Source organism: Neoarius graeffei, chromosome 16, assembly GCF_027579695.1.
Source record: "Neoarius graeffei isolate fNeoGra1 chromosome 16, fNeoGra1.pri, whole genome shotgun sequence".
NCBI classification, from domain to species: domain Eukaryota; kingdom Metazoa; phylum Chordata; class Actinopteri; order Siluriformes; family Ariidae; genus Neoarius; species Neoarius graeffei.
In genome coordinates this window covers 69,844,601-69,866,766 of record NC_083584.1, presented here as the reverse complement: position 1 = coordinate 69,866,766, position 22,166 = coordinate 69,844,601, and the positions used below count along the sequence as shown (strand labels likewise).

General features: G+C 41.2%; 1 protein-coding gene across 2 annotated transcripts in view; it reads left to right on the top strand.

Annotated features, from left to right (window-relative positions):
- clcn2c (chloride channel 2c) overlaps nt 1-22,166 on the top strand; it is a 213,933-nt gene that overhangs the window by 69,374 nt on the left and 122,393 nt on the right. For both annotated transcript variants that reach the window (XM_060943402.1, XM_060943403.1), the window contains 2 exons: nt 15,694-15,825; nt 16,220-16,348. In XM_060943402.1, coding sequence (XP_060799385.1) covers nt 15,694-15,825; nt 16,220-16,348 — 261 coding nt within the window. The remainder of the gene's footprint in view (nt 1-15,693; nt 15,826-16,219; nt 16,349-22,166) is intronic.

The following is a 22,166-nucleotide window of genomic DNA, read 5'->3' as shown; positions in this document are numbered from 1 at the left end:
GTTTAAACAGGTTAAAATGGCAGTGGCAGGCGCAGCATCTTTTCATCTCGCATACATGTCTTTTACAAAAAAAAAACCTTAACTCGAAACCGGCACAATATAAACCTTTCCAGTAACAGCACATGTACATTCACACTTGGTCCTGTAGTAAACTGAAAATATTAACTGCTAAACAGTTCGTGTCTATGGTTATTCCCATACAGCGACATTGTTAGTTTTTAGTGAGCATCCACAAGCGTGAACATTTACAAGCAAAGTTACAATGAAGTAAGCCAAAACTCATCAAAACCATTGTGGTTTAATTGGTCATTATGGCTTCTGTGAATCACCAACTACGTTTTTTTTTTGGGGGGGGGGTTTGTTTTTGTTTGTTTGTTTTTGGTTTGTTTATTTATTTATTTATTATTTTAGATCCCAAATTACTCTTCATTAATTTCTCTGCTTCTCATCTGCTCTCCGGTCCTATCTGCACTTGCGCTGGATCACCTGGCAGAGGGCAAGGGCTATGTAGCTCTTAAAGACACAGTATCATTATACCATCTTATAGGTATATTCTGAATCATTCCCATTCAATTATCACACCAGGTTTAAATGCCTCATTTAATCAAATATATTTTGACCATTTTACACATTTATGCATTTTAATGAATTGTTTATTTACCATATTTTATAACATTCTAACAAACAGTTTATATTGATCTTGTTTTAATGTGGGTTACATATTCTGTTGGAGTAACAATTATTTCTAATTGGCTAAGGAAAACAAGCCAATCGTACAAATGATCTGACAAAGTGCAACTAACGCTACGTTCACACTGCAAGGCTTAATGCTCAATTCCGATTTTTTTGTGAAATCCGATTTTTTTGTGAGGTCGTTCACATTAACAAATATATGCGACTTGTATGTGATCCTCAGTATGAACGAAAAGCGACCTAAAAGTGTTCCGCATGCGCATTGCAGGATACGACGACGTCACACGCAGTGAGCATGGCCAGTGTTTACGGAAGTAAAACCGCCCGGTTGCGGTATGACTCATCCAATCTAGCTTGAATAGCTGCATCCCCCCAAATGGAAATCAGCTCCCTAACCTCTGCGTCCTTCCATTGAGAAGATTCAGAACCTTCACAGCCCGAAGCGTCCCTCGCATTGATGTCATGCGCAGGGGCGCAGATACGTTTTTTGAACTGGGGGGGGACAAAAAACTGGAGGGGGGGGGGGGGACAAAGCTGCCAGCAAACCAACCCCGATATGCCTGTCAAACTTGTTGTTAGTAACCATAGCAACCAAGCTCGAGCTCGCAACCTGTGCAGTCTGCGCAGCTCAACCAACCGAATATCAGTCTTTGTTTTATGTGAGTTGTTGCAACTATATGTATACACTGCTGTGCACCTTAATAAACCGAATGGTAATTAGTCTTTTGATTTTTCCGTGAGGTTTGCCTTATGCAAAGAAAGACAGCATAAACGTTTTTTCCTCCCTATAAGTGTGTGGGGGGGGGGGACCGAATGAGGTGAATTTAAATATGACTCGTCCCACCCTCTATCTGCGCCCGTGATTATGCGCCATGTTGTTGTAACTTTTTTGAGAGACCCACCGCCTACTTCAGCGCAGAATAGTGACGTTTGTGGCTTGTTGATGACGTGTAAGTCGGATGAATGCGACCTGGCGGTTCAGACTGAAGTCGCATATGAAAAGAGCGGATAGGAATCGGAATTAGCACCACATATCCAAACGGCCTGGGTCGGATTTGAAAAAATCGGATCTGTGTCGTTCATATTGTCAATAAAAGATCGGATACAGGTCACATATGGGCGAAAAGATCGGATTTGAGTCACTTCAGCCTGCAGTGTGAACGTAGCCTAAGTAGAGGAAAAATAAAACCCCAGTGGCTAACCCCAAGTCATCATGATTAGGCTAGACCGTACACAGCCTGGGTTGGTCAAGACCCATATGTGGTTACATAGTGGGCAGGGGAGAGTATCAGCCTGAAGAGGTGGATCTTCAGTCTGTGCTTGAAGGTGGTCAGGAGTCAGTGGTTCTGACCTCAATGGGATGGTCATTCCATCAAAGGGGAACCAGAGCAGCAAACTGCAGTCTTGAGCAGGCTGGGTAGGAGCAATGAGGAGGAGGGGCCAGGTGACTAGTAGCATCAGGACTGCAGGTCCTTGAGGGACACCAGTGGTAAGTGGGTGTGGTGCTGATACTGTACAAGACTAGATAACCTGAAAGGAGTGAAAGGTTGGACTTCAACCAATCCAGGGCTGTCCCACAGATCCCCAGAGCTGATTGGGATGACAGGAGAATGGGGTGATTAACAGTGTCCAGTGCAACAGAAAGGTCTAGGAGAATCAGGATGGAGGATGGTGAGGCAGCATGTGCTGCATGAAGTGCCTCACTGACTGAGAGAAGTGCAGTCTCAATTGAGTTTCTGGCTTGGAAGCCAAATTGGTGAGGATCCAGGAGGCTGTTTTGAAACCCCATTCAAGCATCATAGGAACAGGGGGAACCTGGGCTGTAGTTCTGGATGACAGGGAGTCTAGAGTGGGGTTTTTTTTCAGCAGAGGGGTGATGTCTGCTCATTTAAACCTGGAGGGAAAGTATCCAGAGGACAAGGAGGAGTTGACAAGGGAGGATGTTAGGAGTGATGGTCTGGAGGAGAGATGAGGGGATAGGGTCAAGGGCACAGGTGGTGAGAAAGCAGGAGCTGGGAGACATCAGATGTGAAAGGAGAGGACAGGGGTTTGGGGGGTGGATAATCATCCTTTCTTGCAGCTGAATTATGAAGGACGCAGCTCATCATTTCAGAGTCGAAGGCATACAAGGGCACTGCTGGCAGCTCCCATACGACTCTTGTCTGACCACAGAACACAGCTCAGATATTCATACCAATAGGCAATTTAGAGTACCCAATTATCCTAACTGCTTGTTTCTGGACTGTGGGGGAAACTGGAGCACCAGGAGGAAGCCCATGCAGATACAGAGAGAGCATGTGAACACACAGAAAGGCTCCAGTCAGCCACTGGGCTCAAACCCAGAACCTTCTTACTGTGAGGCAACAGCGCTAGCCATTGAACCACTGTGCCACCCGGGGTGGTGAAGGAGTTACGGATGGCCATGATTGTGTTCTCAAAGAAATTTGAAAAGTCCTCTGCAGTGAAGGAGGACTGAGGTGCAGCTGGTGGGGAGCTGAGGAGAGAAGACAGAGAACATTTGACTAGGGTTAGAGATGGAGTTACGAATTTTGGAATGATAAAATTTGATCTTGGCTGATGTGAGTGAAGCTGTAAACTTGGCCAGGAGGAACTAGTAGTGAGACAGGTCAGCTAGGGCCCTGAATTTTCTCCACTTCTCTGCTGCTTCTGCTGGAGCAAAGTGTTTCGATCATCTAGGGCAGGGGTGGCCAACCAGTTGGAGACCAAGAGCCACATTTTTTACTGTATTACCGCAAAGAGCCACATCATACACATGGGCACACGAACATCACCCATCCCTTCCTCTCTCTCACACACACACACACACACACACACACACACACACACACCTCTGCTCAGCCAGATTAATAGTAAATGTCACACACCAACATATTTACTCCTACAGTACTAAGACCACAGGCTGAGGCCAGTCATTTTTAACAATGAACATTGTGTGCACTTACTATGCATACTGCTTAGTGGGACTCATGGCATTACCAAAGAAAAGCCACACCATACACATGACCGCACATGAACATCGCCCCCCCCCCCCCCTCGCTCTCTCTCTCTCTCTCTCACACACGCTCAAGCACGCATCTCTGCTCAGCCAGATTAATAGTAAATGTCACACACCAACATGAGAGAAATTTACTCCTTCAGTCAGTACTAATACCACAGGCCAGTCATTTACAGCAATCAATATTGTGTGCACTTACTATGCATGTTGCTTAGTGGGACTTCTGACATTCCTTGCCTTGAACAATCCTCTTCAAATCTGGCTTGTATTCCGTCGTTGCCACTCGAAGCAGTTCTTTCACATGGGTTTCAGTCAGAACAGAACGATGCTTTCACTTCACGTGTTTCATGGTAGAGAACACAGACTCGCAGACGTATGTTGACCCAAATATTGACAGTATCTTAAGCGCAGCCCGTTTCACGTTCGGGTATTTTTCCAATGGCACACTTTTCCAAAACTCAATGGTGCCTTCCCTCAAAACAGGTTTCAGTTGGTCTTCCTCACGAAGATCGATCATCTCCAACTCAGCCGCAGCCTCATCTGTGACAAGCAGGGCTTTCAAACAGTCCATCTCCGCATTGAATGGGTCGACGAGGAACGTAACCTGTGGCCTTTTCAGTTGTATATCACGGAACCGGGTTACAAAGCTTTCGTGCAGGTTTTCAATTAGTGTTGCATATCTGGCTCCTTGCTTATTCAGGGAGGCGGGAAGCTTTGAAATGAGCTAATGATGACTGACATATACAAGGCAGAATGGCTTGCCATTACGTTCAACAAAAAAGTATAAACTCTCCCACTCTGTTAAAAATGTCCCATGTTCGTCTTCATATTTTCATTTTGCTGTGCATTTTTCACTGCCATTTTGAGAGGCTACTTGACACAAGACACACCTTGCCCAAAAACTTAGCGATTATCTCACGCACATGCGCATTTGACATGACCTGAAAATACCGTAATATACCCAAGCAAAGCGAAGATGCATTTGACGAAAATACCATACTGAACTCAAGCAAAGCGCACACGCACATAAAAAAAAAACAAAACACACAAACACAAACTTTGATATGAACGTAAGAGCCGCATGACACCGGGCAAAGAGCCGCATGCGGCTCGCGAGCCGCGGGTTGGCCACCCAAGATCTAGGGACTAGGAGAAGATCTTGCTGGCCTGGAAACAAGAGGAGATGATGTGTTTAAATGATGAGAGAGGAGAGCAGAGAATATGCAGAAGATTCAGTGGGAAGATTGGAGAAGGATTCAAAGGGGGGAGGGAAGCAGTGACCAAGGAGGCAAGAGAGGAGGGAGTAGATGTTACAATTGACTGGAACGGTTGGGGGAGGGAAAATGAAATTAAGTGATGGTCAAATAGATGGAGAGGGGTAATTGAGGGATCAGAGGTGGAGCTTTAAGATTATGGCTTATAGCTCATGAAAATCAGAAATCCAGTATCTAAAATTTATTGGAATATTTTTTTAAGATCAATCATAAAATGAGTTACAATACAAAAATGTCCAAATTCTGAAAAATGTTTGTTTATACACTTGGTTGGGGCTCCTTTACCACGAATTCCTGCATCAGTGCAGCACAGCATGAGGCAATCAGCCTGTGGCACTGCTGAGGTGTCATTGAAGCCCAGGTTGCTTTGATGGCAGCCTTCAGCTTGTCTGTATTTTTAGGTTGGTGTTTCATCTTTCTCTTAACAGTACCCCATATATTCTCTATGGGATTCAAGTCAGGCAAGTTAGCTGGCCAGTCAAGCACAGTAATATCATGGCCAGCAAACTGTTTGGTAGTAGTTTTGGCACTATGGGCAGGTGCCAAGTCCTGCTGGAAAAGGAAATCAGAATCTGCATAAAGTTTATCAGCAGATGGAAGCATGAAGTGCTTGAACATCTCCTGGTAGACCCTGCATTGACTTTGGACTTGATAAACCACAGTGGACCAACACCCGCAGATGACCTGGCACCCCAAATCTGTGGAAACGTCACACTGGACTTAAAATGCCTTGGATTCTGTGCCTCTCCACTGTTCTTCCAGACTCTAGGACCTTGATTTCCAAATGAAATGTAAAATTTACTTTCATCTGAAAAGAGGACTTTGGATCACCTGAGCAACAGTCCAGTTCTTTCTCTTCTTAGTCCAGGTAAGACACTTCCGATAACATCTGGTTCAGGAATGACTGCATCTTAGGAATGCAACAGTTGTAGCCCCTTTCCTGAAGACGTCTGTGCCTTGTGGCTTTTGAGGCACTGACACCAGCTTCAGTCCACTCCTTGTGAAGCTCTCCCAAGTTTTTGAATCGACTTTTCTTGACCGTCTTCTCAGGGCTGCGGTTGTCCCTGTTGCTTGTGCACCTTTTCCAGCCACCCTATTCAGCAGTGACCTTCTGTGGCTTACCCTCCTTGTGAAGGGTGTCAATGATTTGTCTTCTGGACAACTGTCAAGTCTGCAGTCTTCCCCATGATTGTGGTTGCGTGTTCTGAACTAGACCAAGAGATGCACGGTATTTATACTGTTTAACTAGTAATTTACTCAAACTTGAAATTAAATATTCTAATACTTTTGAGAAATTAATTTTTTTTTTTTTGCTGTAGGCCATAATTATCAAAATTTAAAATAGAAAAATGCTTAACATTTTAGTTCACATGTAATGAGTCTCTAGACCTATATTAAATTTTCATTTTCTTAAATAAGTGATGGAAAATATTGAACTTTTTCACAATATCCAAATTTTTTGAGATGCGTCTGTAGAAGGTGCCATGAGGAAGGAGGAGCATCTACAAATACTGAAGCAACACCAAGACATCAGGCAGAAAGTTGCATTGCTCCGAATCAAACCTTCAAAGTTGTAACAAAATGGCTTAAAGGTAACAAAGTGAAAGTATTCAAATCGCAGAACTGAAAGTGTCTCTGAGCAAGGAGCCCCACAATCCTTTGACTTTACAGCAGTTCTGTCAGGAGGAACAAGTAGGAACACTGCTGGATTTATTGTGAGAACACTGCAACAAAAGTTTAACTCGAGCTTAAGTAATTAAAAGGCAACAGTACCAAATACTCCATGTATGCAAACTACTTCTGGCCTCAACTTAAGGAAGAAGGATAGGAGTTGCATCATGGTCTATCTCTGATGTAAAGGAATGGTACTAGGAAAAATAGAAAGAATGAAAGAAACCCTGTAATGATGAATATTGGATGTAAAGAAAAGGATGAATGGATGAAAGAAATTGAGATTAAATGATGAGCAATAAGGAAAGTTATAAAGGATAGAAATGAAAGTAAAGAAGGTATGAAGGGTTTGTATTCTTTTTAAGCAAGCATCATAGAAAAGAAGAATTCAAAAAATAAGAATGAGGGAGGAAGTAAAGGTGGGGGAAGCTTTATTAAAAACAAAACTAATAAGACTGCTGTAAATTTTCTACATAAAATGGAAGAGGTAGGACTTTGGTAAACAAATGCAGTAATATACCTGTTGTTTTGGGGTGTGTGCACAAACCAGAGATGAGTGAGTGTTATTAGGGCAAGAAAATTGGTGTCAGAAGTGTGTGTGAGAGAGAGGAGGAAATTTAACATGCTGCCCTAGAACATAGTGTGTTCTGTTATTAATTTCTTCATTAACAGGACGTTTCACAGCTACAAGGTGTGTGAGAGCAGAATATATGGACAGGGAGAATACTGCAGTGTGAATGTGCTTGCTGTTATGTATGAACAAACTGACCACACACGCACAGAGTCCACTTTAATAGGAACTTGATTCTAAGATCCCTGTTCTTAGCTGCAGGAGTGGACCCCAGTGTGGTCTTCTGCTGTTGCATGCTGAGATGTGTTTCTGCCCAACACGATTATGAAGAGTGATTGAGTCACTGTATCCTTCCTGGCAGCTTGAACCAATCTGGCCATTTTCCTTCGACCTCTTATCAACAAGACGTTTCCACCCACAGAACTGTCACCCACTCCAATGTGTGGTGTGTCGTGCCCCCCCCCCCCCCACACACACACCATTCTGTGTAAACTCTAGACTGGTGTGTGTGAACACCCCAGGAGATAAGTAGTTTCTGAGATACTCAAACCAGTCCATCTGGCTTAAACCAACACCAATGCCACAGTGAAAGTCTCACTTTGAGAGCACAATTTTTCCCATTCTGATGTTTGAAGTGAACATTAACTAAAGCTCTTGATTTGTGTCTGCATGATTTTATTCATTGTGTTGCTGTCAAGGGGTTGGCTGATTTTTAGATAACTGCATAAAACATCAGGTGGATGGGTGTTCCTAATAAGGTGGCCAGTGACCGTCTCCCTACACACACACACACACACACACACACACACACACACACACACAGTGTTTATGCTAACACATAACACAGTGCCAGTGTTGTGTGAGGGTTTTTATATAACGTTTCTACAACCATACTATGTCTCTCGGCTGGCCTGGGAACGCCTCGGTGTTCTTCCCGAGGAGCTGGCCGAGGTGTCTGGGGAAAGGGAAGTTTGGGCTTCCCTGCTTAGACTGCTGCCTCCGCGACCCGGTCCCGGATAAAGCGGAAGAAGACGAGACGAGACAACCATACTGTAATGTTTTTAATTTTAAGCTGATTAATATTAGCTCCTCTCATATGCTGCATTCAGGTGCCTTTGTCCATCACTGTGTTTATCAGAAGATTCTACATGAAGAACTGTCTTATGAGGCGTTTCAGATAGTTCAGCAAGTTTAAATGCAGACTCCATTTTATTTTTAAGGAGTCTTTTTGTGGCGGCACGGTGGTGTAGTGGTTAGCGCTGTCGCCTCACAGCAAGAAGGTCCTGGGTTCGAGCCCCGGGGCCGGCGAGGGCCTTTCTGTGCGGAGTTTGCATGTTCTCCCCGTGTCCGCGTGGGTTTCCTCCGGGTGCTCCGGTTTCCCCCACAGTCCAAAGACATGCAGGTTAGGTTAACTGGTGACTCTAAATTGAGCGTAGGTGTGAATGTGAGTGTGAATGGTTGTCTGTGTCTATGTGTCAGCCCTGTGATGACCTGGCGACTTGTCCAGGGTGTACCCCGCCTTTCACCCGTAGTCAGCTGGGATAGGCTCCAGCTTGCCTGCGACCCTGTAGAAGGATAAAGCGGCTAGAGATAATGAGATGAGATGAGTCATTTTGTTGCTTTATTTAGTAAATAGTTCTTTAACTGTCCATACTTCCTGATCGGCAGCTCCGGGGTGTTTGTGGAAGTTCACAAATTCGTCATCTCTGTTTGGAGGCAGCATGACTGAAATAGCCCTGAGAACATTGTGTAGTGAATTGTTGTTTTTCCAAGACCATGTAGGCATTTTCATTTCTTGCCCAGTTTTTGACCATAGATTTTGGTGTTGCAGGATGATGTTACAACAAACAAAATAGTTGAGTCTATCGCATGTGACTTCAGGCTACTATCTAGTGAACTTATTTTTGTTTTTTGAGTAACCCTGTAATTTATAGCAGTTGAGTATTTTTAAATTTGTCCAGTTTGATGTAAGAACAGTATGATTCTTGGAACTGCAATATGCATTAATAAAGAAAGGAAGAAGGAAAAAGATTGAGAGTTGAAGTCTGGTAGGAGTCAATGTTATGTTATAGAAGGGTAAAATCTGATTTAGAAGGTCAAATATTGATGCGGCGCACACACCATCACGTTTGCATGAGCAACAACTTTTATGTTGAGAAACTTTTATGTTAAGAGTTTAAATGTGTGTGTGAGAGGGGAGATTTAGGCTCATGTTGATGGAGTGATGAGAAGCAGAACTTTCTCTCTTTCTCCCTCCTCATCCCTCCATCCTGTCAGTGTACTGTGATTCACCAATTTGGGCTCATTGGGGTTGCTGTGGTTACGGACAGCATCTTATGGAGGGAGATGATGGAAAGAACACAGAGGAGAAAAACAACCAGAGAACTTGCTGTGATTACAAACATGACTGCACTCGGTGCATTAATACTTTGTATGCGTGTGTTACTCTCTATTATACAATGCTATTGCATTTTTATAATTATAAAGGCTTTCTTTTTCAGTCATGTTTACAGTACAGTGAAATTATTTTTTCATGTGTCCCAGCTTGTTAGAACGTTAGGGTCAGTGGTCAGGATCAGCCATGAAATAAATTAATTATTGAAGAACAAAATATTAGTAAATTTGTAACAGTTCATCTGAAATTGTGTGTGTGTGTGTGTGTGTGTGTAACAAGTTATAAAAAGGGGTGGAGTCTGTTGTGTTTTCAGAAAAAAGTAATAAATCTTGAACACTTGCATTTCTGTGCCTGTGGATTTTAGACCTGGCCAGTTTTGTTGGTATGCGTACACACACACCAGGTGACAAGAGACAGAAGGGCCTGTGAGAACACAGCTTGTTGGTAGGCGTGCAGACGGAGGGTGCAAGAACACTAGTCACGTGGAACACGTGTCTCATGGCGCTGTGTTCACGTTTTGGCTTCGTTTCCAGACATTTGGGATCGTAATGGGCACTGAGACAACAGGGTTTTTTTTTTGTTTTTGTTTTTTTTTTGTGTGTGTGTATACAAATATCAGCTTCAAAAAAAAAAAAAAACCCACCCCCCCAGAACCTTGACCCAGATAGCAAAAGTAACTAAGCTAATGGAGGACATGGCTTGTGATCAGCCAATAATTTATAATTTAAAAAAAAGAAGCCATGATTATTGAAAATGAATTTGCTTTAAAGTTGTAACCTGTTTTGTTGGCGTAGTTATGATTAAAATCTTAACAGTTGACTCAAATTTGCTAATCTCTGCTAATATGGAGAGAAGGTATCACTTTACAATAAGACTACTTTTATAAAGGGTTTATGAATGGTTTATAATTAGTTTATTAATTAGGTTGTGAACATTTGATAAATATTGTTATATAGGTAGCTATAGCATTTAACCACCGTCAACATATCTTAATAGAGTTACATTTGGCATATTAAATTATACCACATCAAAATATTATCAAATTACCAGACTCATACTTTAAGCTTTTGGCAGGATTGTTGACTTTTTTCAGCATGTGATCAGCAGCCGTGCTCCTTATCACAGGTGTTGATGAGTGACATACTATCAGGTTATCATGCCTCAACATTAACTTTTGACACCTTTTGCCCTGCAGGGCAAATGGCAAAAAATTTGAGGCCCCCTTGAATTTCTTTTTGCCCTAAAATTTTTGTGGTATTTTTGGCAAGTTTTCAAGTAAATGGTTCAAGGCAATACTGATGTTTTTTTTTCCTAGGAGTATAATTGAGTGAGTTAAACAAAAGTACTTTTATTTATTTATTTATTTATAATTTTTAAAAAAGGGGGAAAAAAAGATTTCTGCAACAGAACAAGACAAGCCCTGAAACATGAAACATAAATCAATATCATACTGTATACGTAAGACTTGCGTACGGTACGAGTATGTAATGCATCTTTTTATAGAGTATAGGACAAACACTGTTTTGCCTATAGCAATGATTAGCAATGTTGCAAAGATGAATTATGAAGCTAAAAATATTATAAAACAGGAGTCTGTACTGCAGTACTGTCTTATTCAGTTTGCCATTGCGTTTAGGAGGAAATTAAACAACCTGTCCTCTTCATCTTCACATGCATGTCAATGTCAAATGATAAATGGGGTAAGATATATTTATCTATGGGATAATTGACTATGCAAATGGTGTGTAGGGTGTAGGTTTTTTTTTTTTTACTGTAGAGGGTGTGGCTTACTATTTGAGACATAGTAAACCACTACTGTATTTACTATTTGAATGTACTTGGCACTAGTTTTTATTATTACAAGAATGATTATAGTTACTATATGACTATAGCTACAACTGGAATGTGCTGATTCTGTTACCGTTTGTAATTATTGTACCATCCACTATTAGATAAAATTAAAATCTTGCAACATCGTTTGAAAGTCTAGAGCAATATATTTTATTTTACAAATGACTCTTCACATAGTTTTAACAGTAAGTATCACTGCATAAATGATAGCTCTGTAACTACATGTCCTTGAGGTTGCTGAGACATGGAGTGGGAATAAGATCTAGCCCACAGTTCAGGTCAGAGTCCTTTTAAGAGTAAATGCTTTGGCTTTTGCAACATTCTGTTTCCAAAAGCTGATGTTGGGGAAAGTCTTTACACAGAGTAGGTTTTCTTATTTTTGTAGGGTTTTGTTGTGGGTTTTTTTTTTTTTAACTGTTCTTCCGTGTTGGGACTCTTCAGGAAAATGAAGGTATATTCCAACATGTAGCTAACGCTCGGCCACAAATCTGCACCGTCACTCCAATCGTTTTGAGGAATTTTGTATGGATCATAACTGCTAATAAACTAATTTCTGCATATATCTGTCCTTTGCTTCTTTCTGACTAAGATTTTCTGAGTAATCCGGTAGTAGAGCTTTTTTAGCTGTAGTTTTCTTCAGACAACAGCAACAGACACCGGACATCGCCACTTTGCTTCAGACCACTTGTAGTGATGAAAAGCACAAATGTGTGCGCACCTGAAGCCAGCCGATTAGAATCGCTGTTACAAATCTGGAAGAAAAAAAAACGAAATGGTGATCACAGGAGAGGCGAGGATGCTGGTTAATGTCTTTTTTTTTTTTTTTTCTTTTTTTTGTAACATACTTGCTCAAATCATTTTTGTGCTTAAAGAAGCCAACCATAGGTGTGCCTGAATGGGCCTAACTCGCCAAAATATTTCTGCTCGAACATCTTGGTCAGGCAGATTGGGCATTTGGGCAATGTCTGGCGTTGAGGCTTGGTTATACCCACTGGATATTAAGGTGGTATATCATGATGCTTCAGGTCAGTTGTTATCTTCTTTAAGACAGCATTCCATTTGTGGCACAGATGGTAACCTTCCTTTACGATGTACTACTCACTCTTGGACCCATTCTATCCTATAGCAAAGATTTGCCTAAACCATCTTTGCTATCTGTTGTTCATTGAGCTCATTCTCTCCCCATCCATCTTGATGTTTCTTGACCTCTACTTTTAGGACCATTTTATTTGAGTTACTAACATTTTATAACTGGTAAAAGGGGGGTGACCAACCATCTACCAAATACACAGTAATCACACAAGAATTTAGAAATAAGATTTTTTTTGTCACCTTTGTAATATCAAACACTTCTGAGGATTGAGAAATTCTGTTTCATGGAACTTATTAACTTTTAAAATCTCTATATTATAGAAGGAATTCTTTACACCTCTGTAAAACCAGCTAATAACTTTTTGCATGGAAAGTTGTGACTAGCGAGCTAACCATATAGCACGGTAAACATTCAGTTTGAAGTTGTTAGCCTGGCACAAAACGTACTTGACGTATTACATCCTCAAAAATGCACACCTTTTTGTTGTCATTTGGACAACAGCCGCTGTGCACACGCTCTTCAGTGAAACAGTAGTGCCTTGCTAGAATAGTCATATGAAAGAGACCCTTTTCTAAATAAATGTCCTATTTAATAGAGTCCTAGGAGTGCCATAAAAAGAATATGTATGGAAAATAAGAAAATAAATGTTGAGTAAGAAAAGAATAGAAATAAAAATAAAAGAATAGGCAAGTAAATGCTCTTCTTTATTGCTTTTTTCCTACCTGCCTGTTAGGCTGTGATGTAACAACTGAGGGCTTGTCTTCTCAACATGCCGCAGTAAAAGATACTCGCATTCATTGGCAATGAGTGTCATGTTCCTCATTGTTTGAATAGAGCAGAGTTTTTTAAAAAAAATATGCAGTTGCCACAAAGGAAAATGTTTACCCACTTTTAGTACTTAGAAAAATGTAATATCTCCAAAATGAAAGTTTAAAATGAAGAACAAGAAGGCGAGAGGGTGAGATAAACAGTGGTGATCAGTGATTGTGGGCGGGACCATGGTTGTTAGTGATTGGTTGCAAGTGCAAGTCCAGGATTACACTGCGAGTCGCGCGAACCTGCTTTCTAAACTCTTGTAACAGCAGCTGTGATGTGAGCTGGAGAGCTGTATCTTGTTCAAGACGGTCACGAACGTGTGCTGAAAAAGTTGGTACATTTTGTTACTACTTTTTAAGTGATTAAAGGTGTTTAAAAAAAAAAAAATCGCCAAACCTAGTGATGAAGTCTCTACATTGGCAATCCTGAAGGGGAGTTTGGCCCTGGGAATGTTTACTGACATCGGACTTAACAAGTGAATTGCTTTTTGAAGGCCCAAGTGGTCAATCAACTGGCTTTAGGCGGGCCTTCCTTCCTAAACTGAGTAGTCAGTTCCTGCACACATACTTTTTACAAGTACACCCAACAGGTGCCTGGCAAATGGGGCGGGGCTACACACATTCATTGGCTTGGTCATCTTTCAAGGCGGGATTAAACTAAACTGATGTAAACTAAACCCTCCAGTGATGTCTGTGATTGGTCTTTTCTTAGTGAAACCCTATTTGTATTCATTGGCTGTGCCATCTTTCAAGGAGCCGTGTCAGACCTCGATGTGGCAGTGCATCCTAACTAGCTCAATGGCAAGCTAACATCAGACATTATTTACAGCTTAAATGTGAATATTGGGAGCACATCAACTGATGTTTTACACTTTATAATAAGGCTCCATTTTGCCAGTTATAAAAGGTAGTAACTCGTCAATAGATCAAATTCACCTAATAAGAAAAGGATCCTGCGACAACCAACCATAATTCTTTTGATGGTTAAATGGTTATAGCATATTAACAAACGTCTGATGAAGCTGACGGTTTAACATGCTAACTGATAAAGGGGCAACATAAAGTAAGCCAAGCAACTAGGAAGATCTGGGATTTAATAGAATCGATAGATAAAACGTGCAGCAGTAACTGGAGCTTACCAAATAGTGATCAATATATGAAAAACTTGTTTATAATTCATTGTTTATTATTTTAGAAGTGTTTACAACCTATTTTAATAACCATATTTATAAAACCTATATAAGGGTAGTCAAATTGTAAAGTGGCACCTGGAGAGAATGATGCTGTGAGCTTATTTATTACAGCTTTATTATTTTAACATGAGTGACCTTATTTATGGAACTAACTTGCATATTCATTTATTTGCCATTACAGCAGTTTAGATGAAAATGAAATTTGTTAACTGTAAAAACATCAAACGTTCTACAGTTGAGGTTACTTTGAGTAAGCTAGTGGAGTTTAATGCGAGTCACGTAAATAATCCAGTAAAATTTTCTGTATAAATGCCATCGCTTGCTCGGGCTTCTTGGCAGTGATGTGAGAGTGCATTAGCGTCAGATGCTGTGCCAAACATCAAAACTGATATTTAGCATAAAAGAGGGGGGAAAAAAATCCTGAGTCACTGTGAAGTTCAGAAAAGTGAATAGAACCTGTGTTTGTCAGTCAGTACCAGTGCATTGTGGGTTGTTTGTAAAGTGATGAAACCTCTGTGAGCTTGTTTGGTTAGCATGGTGCTAAATGAAACAGCCTGTAGCACTGAAGTTTTGCTCACAGGATCTCTGTTTCTTCCTCTTTGATGTGAAGCGGGTGGGGTTAATTTTTAGCTATTTAAGTCTGAACAATTGTAGTTAAGCCAACCAGGGTGAATGCTAAAACTAAGCAAAAGCTAAAATGCCACATAAAACATAAACGAACCAACCAAAAGGAAGTTAAACTTGCAAATGAAAGCTAGCATACAAAAAAAAAAAAAACCTGGCCTCGCAGACATGGCAAGTGAAAGATAACCTAGTGAGTGAAGGTTAAACCTAACCTTAGAAACAAAAGCTAACCTAGGAAATGAAACTAACGTAGCAAATGATCGCCAAAGCTAAATCTAACCTAAGTGCAATTGAGGTCTGAGAAATTGCAGACAGAGGGCTGTCAATCAGTGATGCTCATTTGAATATTAGGCCACACCCATCATGACTATAAAGCTTTTATTCAGATTGGTAATGTATATCTGTTTGAAAGAGGAAATTCTGCTGCTCATCCAGCAATGCATTGCGGGTAATGTATGTGTGTGTGTGTGTGTGTGTGTGTGTGTGTGTGTGTGTAGTCTGTACAGTTCACTGTCAGAAGTTCCTGATCTCGCGTGTGGGAGAGGATTGGATCTTCCTCATCCTGCTCGGACTCGTCATGGCCCTCGTCAGCTTTGTCATGGACTTCTGCATCGCCATCTGCCTACAAGGTGTGTGTCTGTGTGTGAGAGAGAGAGAGGGCGACAAAAATGTTGCTAATATTAGAAAGCATTGTTTCAAAATGCACCTCTTTACTACAAGATAGCATTTCATTAAGATGAAAAAATATACATTAATATGTATAATAACATCTCATTGTTATTATAAGGATCTACAAAATAAAAGGGGTTTCATTATGAGAAATTTTTTTACAAGGGAACAGTTCGTTATTACAAGAAAAATGTCCAGTTTTTTTTTAAATAATTGTTGTTGTTAAATCTTGCTATTATAAGAGAAATATGTTAAGAAGATGCTGATTGCGTATAGATTTGGAAAATTTTGTGCCACAATGTGTGTCCAGAATTTTGTTGATGACTGACTATTGACTGTGTGTCCTCTCTCCAGCTCAGAAGTGGATGTATGGAGGTTTGGACAGTAACATGGTCCTGCAGTACTTGGCGTGGATCACTTACCCTGTAGTTCTCATCAGCTTCTCCGCTGGCTTCACACACATCGTAGCACCACAGGCTGCCGGTAACCCCCCCACACACACACGCGCGCGCACAGGAGATGGCTTGAGGATGCTAGTTATTAGGATTTAATGGAATGGATTCTGTTATCTAAAGTTTAACTTTGTGACGGAAAATTTAAAGCAGGGGTGTCCAAACTGATCCATAAAGGGCCGTGTGGCTGCAGGTTTTCATTCCAGCCATGCAGCAGCACACGTGATTTGGCTTATTCAATCAACTGACACACCCACCCTTTAATCAAGGGTGGGTGTGGCTGCAAGTATTTGACTGTGTGAAGACAGTTCAGTTGATTGAATGAGCCAAGTCAGGTGTGCTGCTGCATGGCTGGAATGAAAACCTGCAGCCACACGGCCCTTTATGGATCAGTTTGGACACCCCTGATTTAAAGCATATACGCAGAACCATGGCCTCACTTTCGTTTATAAATGCCTTGAGACCTCAAGAATGGCACAGGAATAGTTTTAAGCGTTAACAGTACATTTTTTTCTTTTTTCAAAATTCTTTTTATTGTTTTTGAAAAAAAAAAAGAACACAATCATAGGCAAGACATTGAAATAAGCAATACAGTATTATTACAGTTAAGCCCATGATCCCACCCCTTCCCACCATTTCCCTTCTCATCCCCCAATACCACTACACCCCTCCCTCCACCCATCATTCTCCGCTTCTCAGCTTAGAGTAAATAAATAGAAATAAAATAAAGAATAAAATAGTAAAAAGAAATAAAGTAATAGACAGGGATCCCAGACGTCTGCTATTTAGCGGAATTCCGCTATTTTTCTAGCCAAAGTGGTGGTGTTTTTTATTTTTTTAATCTCTTGTATATCCGTTAAAAATATGTTTAAGTAAAATGACCAGCAGAATACGTTCTGATTTGGTTTGCTCGTTTAGCAAGGTTTTTGTCAGCTTCGTTTGTTCTCGTTGACATTCGGGAACACTCGGAAGTTAAATTGATGTAAATACTGCGAGACTGTACGCGATAGAACGAGAAAACAATATGGCTGCGCCCATTTGCTAGAAAATGTGTTTTAACTCCGTTCGTGCTTTTGTTTCTAATGCGTTGAACTTAATTCAATATGCAGGGCTGTGAAATTTCCGCGGATTCTGTCGCGAAAAATATCTTCACAAAACGTCTATTTTTGCATTAAAAATCATGGGGGGGGGTCTAGTCGGTTTTAATCATAGGTTTTAATCGCCTTGCACGAGACCGGCGGCTCAGCCAGACTCGCGGAGTTTTATGCCAGCTGAGCATGGAACACATCTTGACTGCGACTCAGGAGCAGTGTTGCCAGATTGGGCGGTTTCAAGTGCATTTTGGTGGGTTTTGAACATATTTTGGGCTGCAAGATCAGACATGGTTAAGATGCCATCAAAAAGGAAAGCTAAGGAGGTGTTTGAGAGAGATGCAAAGAGGGCTAGAAAAGAACACACAGACAGACTGAAGGAAAAGATGAAAAAGAACAAGTTTGCAAAACTGAAAGAGATGGTGTTAAAGAAAAGAAAATTAAAAGACTTTCATTAGATGCTGTTTGACAGACTATGAATATTTTGTAAATAGCTTTAATAGAGGAATGCAAATACTATAGAACTAATAACTAATGCTGCTTTTCCACTACAAACGCGGCTGAGTCGGGCTGAGCCGTGCCGTGCTGAGTTGGGCTGAGTCGAGCTGAGCGGGGCTATTGAAGTTGCATTTCGACTACAACCGCGCTGAACCGTGCTGGCTGGAAGTGGGTGGACACATTGGGTGGAGTTAGCGAAAGTGGGTGGACGTCACGTGATGTCGTTAAGCAGTGCAAACAGTGACATCAGTGAGCTTTTAAGCGGTAGTCTCACGACCCGGATAGTAAACAATAAACATGGAGTCGTTAGTGTTGCTGGTCTTGGTGCTGTGGCTTGTTGTCACCGACAACGCCAACAGATACTGGCAAGAGCGTATAGATGAGGCGAGGCGCATAAGGCTTCAGAAATTCTCGTAATTCGTAATTATTCTTCTTCCGGGTTTACGGTGTTTACAGATCCCAGCGTGCTCGCGGGGCGTGTGTGGGCATGTGAGGACACGCCTCCTCACCAATCAGTGCATAGGGGAGTGTCTGCTCACGCCCCCAGCCTCACTCGGCTCGCTTTGGCTCGCTTCAGCCCCACTTCAAAACGGTGCGAGTTTTAGGGGCTAAGCAGGGCTGAAGCGAGCTGAGTCGTGCTGTTCTTTGGTAGTCGAAACGCGAGCCGTGTCGGGCTGAAGTGAGCTGAAAAAGGGTAGTGGAAAAGGGCCATAATAGCCTTACTGAAAGATGAATTGAAAGAAATAGCTGGGAGTGATGCAAAGAGGAGTAGAAGGAGCCAGAAGTAAAAGAAAAGATGTAAATAATAGAAACATTAGTTTTTTTTTAAACTTTTGCTCTGTAGACAAGAGACATTGTGACACATTCTTGGAAAAAGCCAGGATATAATACAAGAATTAAGTGTAATTTGAAAGACAACAGGTATCTCTCACTTAAATATTGAGCATGATTTTTCACAAAGTCATTTTGAAAGGCCCATCAAAGTTTTCTTTTATTAACATTTCTTTAAATTATTTACACATTTTTTTTAACTTTTATTTTGATTAAGAGATAAAATACATAGACACTTATTAGGTATTTCAAGGTATTTTACATGGATCTTTCATTTTAAAAGAGAAAACTGTTGATAGGTATTTTATATGGCAAAATGAAGACCAAGACTAGTCAAATATTTACTTGTTGAGATCAATTTTTTACTTGCAGGAAATGCTCAGAATACACCATATAACACCTAAAATGGCTTGGTGTCCGGCTTATGCTGGGGGGCTGTGCCCCCCAGACCCCCCGCTTTTCCTCGGATTTCTTATTTACAATTTCACAGCCCTGAATATGTCGTGGAAAAAAGATCTCATCTCATTATCTCTAGCCGCTTTATCCTTCTACAGGGTCGCAGGCAAGCTGGAGCCTATCCCAGCTGACTACGGGCGAAAGGCGGGGTACACCCTGGACAAGTCGCCAGGTCATCACAGGGCTGACACATAGACACAGACAACCATTCACACTCACATTCACACCTACGGTCAATTTAGAGTCACCAGTTAACCTAACCTGCATGTCTTTGGACTGTGGGGGAAACCGGAGCACCCGGAGGAAACCCACGCGGACACGGGGAGAACATGCAAACTCCACACAGAAAGGCCTTCGCCGGCCCCGGGGCTCGAACCCAGGACCTTCTTGCTGTGAGGCGACAGCGCTAACCACTACACCACCGTGCCGCCCCGGAAAAAAGATATCGTCCATAAAAGAGATAGCGGAACAGTGTCCGGGTTAGAAGTATATTCTTCAAAGCTACATTTTCATCTAATTTTTATAAATAACAATATTTTTTTTGCCACTTATGTCATTGATTACAAAATACGGTATCAAATAGATACACATTATTGTTAAATTCTGTTGCTTTTCTATGTTAAATCTATGTAAAAAATGTGTTCTATAGCATCTTTAAATGTTAAAATCTCAACAGCTTCAGGGGGCTTGCAGCGCCCTTGACCCCTGCTGATAGTTTCTTACATTCCTCTATTTTTTTCAATTACTGCTGGGATCCCTGTAATAGAATAAAAATTAAATAATAATAATAATAATATAAAGGGACTTTGAGGACAAGACATTAAAGAAATGTTGAAAAATGGCTGGTTATTGCCATAAAAGGAAGAAGAAGAAGAAGTGGCAAGGATTAATTACCACTCAAGGGGGCAGAGGCAAAAAGCTACGGTTCAATCAGGATTTCAGGGTTGTGAAAGTAATCTAAAAATGATCCCCAGATCTTGTAGAATTTTTTTCTCTGAGCCATGTAGTGAATGTCTAATTTTTTCCAGTGATAGACAAGCAATAAGATCTTTGAGCCGTTGGGAGTGTGTGGGTAGGGCATTGCCCTTCCAATTGAGAAGTATTGCACGCCTGGCTAGCAGGGACGCAAAGGCTAATGCTTTACGCTTAGCTTTAGGAAGCCCCTCTTCTTCAATTACACCAAATAGTGCTACAAGTGGATCAGGTTGAAATGTATGTTGTAATATCAGACAATGTTTCAAAAACGTCCCTCCAAAATTTTTCAAGACTAGGGCAAAACCAGAACATATGAATCAATGTTGCTTCAGAGTTACCATATTTATCACAGTTGGGGCTGAGTTCTGGGTACATTTTGGACAACTTTGTTTTGGATATATGGGCTCTATGTACAACCTTAAATTGAAGAAGAGAGTGGCGCGCGCACACAAAGAAGAGTGCACTTGGCTTAAAATTCTTTCCCATGTATCTTCAGGAAGTAATATATTTAGGTCTTGCTCCCAGGCCAACTTAATCTTATTTAGTAAGGTTTGCTTTAGCCCTGATATAAGATTGTAGATAACTGATATTGACCCTTTAGTGAGTGGTTGAAGGGAGAGAAAACCATCAATGGGATTTTCAGCAGGCATATAGGGGAAAGAAGAGATTACATTTTTAATATAACGTCTGACCTGCAAATACCTGAAAAAGTGGGTAGGTGGCAAATTATATGCTTCTGATAATCCTTCAAATGAGACAAAACAATCTCCACTAAACAGATCCCTAAATGATGTTATACCTTTTCTGTGCCATTCTGAGAAAGTTGAATCCTGTAAGGATTGGGTGAAGAGGTAGTTAAGGGCAGTAGGACTTAACAGTGAAGGCAGTTGTAGCCCAAAGCTTCTCCTAAATTGGGCCCACACACTCAAGGAATGGTGTACAATTCTATTGCTACCTGATCCTGGAAGTAAAGGAAGAGATGTGTGTTTTGGTAGTGTTGGCTTCAATGGAAATCCAGGCTGGGGGGTTAGGATGAAGATGAAAATGCTTCCAGAGCATCAGAGCTCTGTTACTAGCCCAATAATAAAAACAAAAATTGGGAAGCGCCATACCTCCACTGCACTTAGGCCTCTGCAGATATGCCTTGCAAAGTCAGGGCTGTTTATTTCTCCATATATAAGAAGAAATCAGTGAGTCTAAAGAGTTTAAAAAAAAAAAGATTTTGGGATAAAAACAGGGATACATTGGAAAAGATACAGAAACCTAGGGAGTATCTTCATCTTCACCGAGTTAATGCATCCCATCAGGGACAGAGATGAGGGAGACCATTTTGTTATGTCTTGCTTGACCTGATAAAGGCACCTGACAAAGTTTTCTTGAAAAATGTGTTTATATTTGTTATGGAGACTCCAAGATATGTCAAACAATCTTTTTCAAGTTTAAGTGGTATGTTTGAATAATCTAGTTTTGATGCGCTTTCATTAAGTGGAAAAAATTCACTCTTTTGTAGGTTTAGTTTATAGCCAGAGAACTCACCAAACTGGCCAAGCAGTGAAATTGCAGCAGGAAGTGAAGTTTCTGGGTGGGAAATGTAAAGGAGGTCGTCTGCATATAAGGAAACTCCGTGTTCTACATCTCCCCTCCAAATCCCCGACAGGCGACTGCATCCCCGAAGGGCAATAGCTAGTGGTTTGATTGCCAGATCGAAAAGTAAAGGGCTCAAAGGGCACCCCTGGCAGGTTCCCTGCTGTAGTTGAAACGGCGTTGAACACAGAGTTTACCACAGAGGCTGTTGGAGAAGTGTATAGCAACTTTATCCAGGAGATAAAGTTTGACTCAAATCCAAATTTCTCCAAAACTGTAAATAAATATCTCCACTCTACCCTGTCAAATGCCTTCTCAGCATCCAAGCTGACCACACATTCAGGGACACTATTGTCAGTTGAATACAGAATATTGAGTAAACGATGTACATTGAAAAAAGAATGGCGGCTCTTC